The sequence below is a fragment of the Notothenia coriiceps genome, unplaced genomic scaffold (assembly GCF_000735185.1).
Source record: "Notothenia coriiceps isolate Sejong01 unplaced genomic scaffold, NC01 NC01_scaffold00012899, whole genome shotgun sequence".
Taxonomy (NCBI): Eukaryota; Metazoa; Chordata; class Actinopteri; order Perciformes; family Nototheniidae; genus Notothenia; species Notothenia coriiceps.
Genome location: NW_011345600.1, coordinates 133454 through 138191, shown reverse-complemented (window position 1 = coordinate 138191; position 4738 = coordinate 133454). Strand labels below are relative to the sequence as shown.

General features: G+C 36.5%; 1 protein-coding gene across 1 annotated transcript in view; it reads right to left on the bottom strand.

The window, feature by feature from the left end:
• Positions 1-4068, bottom strand: part of stom (stomatin) — a 7372-nt gene extending 3304 nt beyond the window's left edge. Inside the window, exon 1 of the mRNA XM_010773718.1 lies at positions 4035-4068. Coding sequence (XP_010772020.1) covers positions 4035-4068 — 34 coding nt within the window. The remainder of the gene's footprint in view (positions 1-4034) is intronic.
• Positions 4069-4738: the final 670 nt, after the last annotated feature.

Genomic DNA, 4738 nt, shown 5'->3' with positions numbered 1-4738 from the left:
CTTGTAGTGAAGTGGAAAATTCCACCGAGGCAGGGTGGAAAAAGCTTTCACTAAACATCTCTGTTTATGGGGGGAGAAAAGTGTTTACAGATTCAAAATGTTACACACACACACACACACACACACACACACACACACACACACACACACACACACACACACACACACACACACACACACACACACACACACTTTTCATTTTATGACAAACTATTACTGCAAGCTTGTTTTAAACTAGACATACAGGGATGTGTTTTACAGTCACTACAGTATAGCAGCTGCTGTAGGTGGAGAGGAAGCCGGGTTAGGTGCATGAGGCTGAGTGGCATTATGGGAACCAAATGCTAAATTCAACTTTAGCTCCTCCAGCTCTTTAGGAATGTGAAGTTTGCTGCCACAGAGCTATTATTACTCCACACTGTCATAAACGGGGTCCCCTGGCACCCTGAGGAGTCACATTTCAGCATTTTGAGAGGACCCTGCCTGGTTTTTAGATCCCGTAAAACAGGAAATCAAAGATAAACGACAGCGAGTTATGAGATGTATGCAAATGATTCCTCTTGGGAGTCTGTGTTACTTTGCTTAAACAAATCCACTGCCTTTCAAAACAGACAGTCACATCACAGACAATAGAATGATTAAATCATTCAGACCTTGAACAGAAAATACAAATATGTGGTAGCATTGGCAGACATATGGCTGTGTGGAGAGGGAGCCCATATGAATTGGACGTCACTGAACTTGGCTGAACTTTGAGGTATTATTAGGCCTACATTATTTCCCCGTTTCATTCTTCCGTACCATGGCCTTGCCTTCTGTCTTACTGCCCAACAGGAAATGCGTTTATGGGGAAGTAGATGAATGCCTTTCCTCTTGCATGCTCCATTCTTGCATTCTTCAATTTAGCAAATACATTATTTAGCCATATTAGCAGCATTATTCGAGGGCTGGAAAATTCCATNTGTGAATAGAGTTTGTAAACTGTACCCTGTACATTGCGTTGTATGTCATCCTTATTGTTGTTCTGTTGTTTTTATGTTACATGTGTAACTAATGTCCTGCAGGTCACAAAAGAGATATTTTGATCTCAAGGGGCTTTCACCTGGTTAAATAAAGGCTACAAACAAACAATATGTTTTGATTATAATTATTGATGCATTAAAGTGTTATCAAAGCTGGTAAAGGTGCAGCTAGTTTTAATGACTTTGTATACTGCAGGGTAGATTTACTCCAGGTGTAACTACAGTCTTACTTAAGTGTTGATTATATTTCACATCACTAATCCAAATAACTAAAGGTATTAAATAATTGTAATGGAGTAGAAGTACAAAGTAGCATAACATGGAAATATTCAAGTCAATATACAAGTACCTCAAACGTGTACTTAAAGTACAGTACTTGAGTAAATGTACTTAGTTACTTTACACCACTGCAGGCCTATTTGGTCAAGTGTAATTACATATTTTGAACATGATAGCTACTTGTTGATTGTATATGGTAATTTTACTCAAGTGAATATAAAAACAAAAAGTCATAAAACTGTGAAATAAAATCATTCAATATTTCAATAAAGATGTAAGTTTATCCTTTTTACCCAATTATATCATATTTTCCTACACATTTTGTAATATCTTTTAATTATGGTGAGTTCTTAAGTTCATGAAATGTTTGTACGTTTGTTTTGAATAAAGTGTAATGTAAAAAAAATAAAAAATATGTCTTACCGTGGACATAAATTCAGCAAATTCAAAATAGTAGACCAAATTCATATCGAACCAACTCCCATAGTTTGTCCGATATTCACGAAATGCTGTATACACATTGTTCGTATGATGGCAAACGTATCTCAAATTAGCTTTCATTTTCATAAGTAATCCAACTTTTTTTATTTTCAAATATAGTTTAAAACATTCTTTTTTAATTGTCTCCAAACTTTTAATTTCATATAGAGCAATAGTTATAGTAGGCTAAAACAAACTTTAAGGTAATAATGTATTTCTAGTACTTAGGTGATATACCAACTGAGCAAACGCCATGTTCTGAGGAGAGGAAAAAAAAGAGCATGTGGACTTGAATCAACATTATTTATAACAACTCTCTGAAATGAACGTCTCCAATGTTTATATACATAAAGCACAATAATACAATACTTATTAAATCCTGGCTTCTTCTCTTTCTAATGAAGAAGACATCCGCTAGAAACATCTAATTTAGCGCTTGGAGCTTGAGTGATACATTGAACAAAATACAATTCCATGCTCAATTTGTGATGCAATCTGGATGGTGAAATCACAGACATAAAATGACCGTAAATTCAAGCCGTACATCTTGGAAATATATTTTAGCCTTTACCCATAGCAGGCACTGACATGAGTTAAGGTAAAGGTCTCAGAGGTCCATTTTTTTTAAAGGCTTCACCATATATCAACAATCATGTGCAGTGGGGCTGTGTTTTTCGTGGCAGCTGGTCTTTAAATAAGCCAGCACTTCAAACTGACTAATCTCACATGGCTATATATAGGCCACTGGGCAGAATTAGTTAACAGCTGAACGCAACTTTGATTATTAACCTTCCAAATTAGCATTCTCTTCTAATTATGCACACAATAGGAGCCACATTATTCAGTTCTATTATATATCTAAATTATATCATCATTTTTTTAATGTTGTTTTTACTACATAGAGTTTGAATGTACTTCGCAAATTTGAAAATATGCTTTTTACTTTTTGTATATTTATCATAGATGAACAAATCATAGTTAAATATGAAGCTGGCAAGAAGCATTTGGATGGAAATCTATCTATGTTGACAACTGGTGCCAGTATTGTCTCTGTGTGGTCCCAGTAAAGTCTCCTTTAAGACTCTATGATGGGCATACAAACTCTTACATTTATGTGGTTGCTTAGTTTATATTTTTTTATTTAAACAACATTATTTTGATGTTATTCAAAATGCTGTTAAATGCAATGAATACATGCAAAATTAAATACATCGTTTGATAAGACTGATTTTAATAACTGGGTATTGTAAAACAAACAAACATGGGTGTTATTGGGATTTAAAAAATCTAAGACAACCCCATACGCATGCACAAATTATGATAAAACTGAGTAATGTGAAGCCACCGGGATCTTTATAATCACAATTTAGGAAGTATATATTGGAAACAAAGCCAATTATGGAATTTATAATAAGTAGACACCAATTTGGGAATGGTTTCAGTGTCTCTTTTTTTTTTTTTTTTTTGACCAATCCATAATTGTAAGCCCTTAAATCTCAGTAGCACCAACTATTTCAGTGTTCAGGTGGTGATCTGCAGCAGAAATCCAGGCAATTCCAGTAAGTGTGATTATCCTGGGAAAGCGAAGGGGACGGTGGCTATGCATGTTGGAGTGGCCTGGAGCTCCATCCCATCTAATCCTCTTTTAATTAGGGTGAGAGAAAATGCGGGACCCCTCCTGGATTAGTCACAGCACATTGACAAAGCACCAAGCTGGGACCAGCATACAGGCCCGGTGGCCAGGGTGGCCAGTTAGGTACGGGGAAGACCTTTTCGAGCGTGAAAAAATGCCCTCTCATTTCCCTGAGGCTACCTGGAGTCTGGCCTTCCTGCTTCTATATCTTTGGTCTCTGGTGAACTGGGAGGATAAGTCACAGTATATGATTCACTCATCTCCAATGCCTTCTCCATTTTTCACTCTCACTACTGTATCTGCGGTCACACTTGCTCCCTATTATCCACCCTTTTTGCTAATCCTACAGGGTACTTTGCTCTCCTCGTTATCGCTCACCATCCTTAACTATCTCTCTTCACGCTCTATCTGTCCATTTCTCCATCCCTCCTTCTTTTCTTGGCCAATAATGAAAGCTCAGCCTCATGCTGATGGGGGTTGAGGTGAACAAAAGAATCAATTAAGAGCCAAATAGTCTGTGCTTTCCACTCAGATCTTTGAACATGTAAAGATAGGGCTTACACAAGCCAGTTTAATGTACAAAGTAATATAAACTGTAGTAGATTACATTAAGTTATTACGTTGCTTCAGGTCTACATGCATGTCGTGATGCATGACTACGTGGCAATCAACATATGAATTCATCATTTATGGCCAAGTGTTTGTTTTTTAGGCTGATCAATACAATTGTAGTCAAATGTAGCTCTTTAAAGAAAATTATATGATAATCTCGCCGCTGTCCTCTGAGATAATTGTAATAGTTTGGGAGCCTAAAATGTCTTGTGCAGTGGTTAGTTGTACTTAAGTAGCTCTAACCAAACTATGGTTCAAAAGTTTCATTCAATTATCCTAGTTCATTTAACATTGACAATTCAAGTTGATTTCTTTTAATGTTACCTAATAGTTCTACCAGATAAACAACATTATTGTCTGCATACAACTCTACTTCTGGTAAATCATTATTTTATAATCTAAGACAAGTGGGACAAATACAGAACCCTGTGGAAATCCTCTTTTACCATTACACCTTAACGATTGACCAATTGAATATTTCTGTCAGAAGCTGAACTTGGAAAACCTTTGAGTGAAAATCTATGGTTTAAAGTGGACCTTTATCATGCTATATATGAAACATATACTGTAGGTAAGTTTTTTTTTCAAAATACCAAACCGTTCACCCATTGTAGCCATCCCTCATACTGCTCAAACCCCTCTTTTGAAGCCCTGTTGTGGCACATATCCACTGCAGCGGGGTAGCCCCGTTTAAACGTCCCTAAGCATCCTC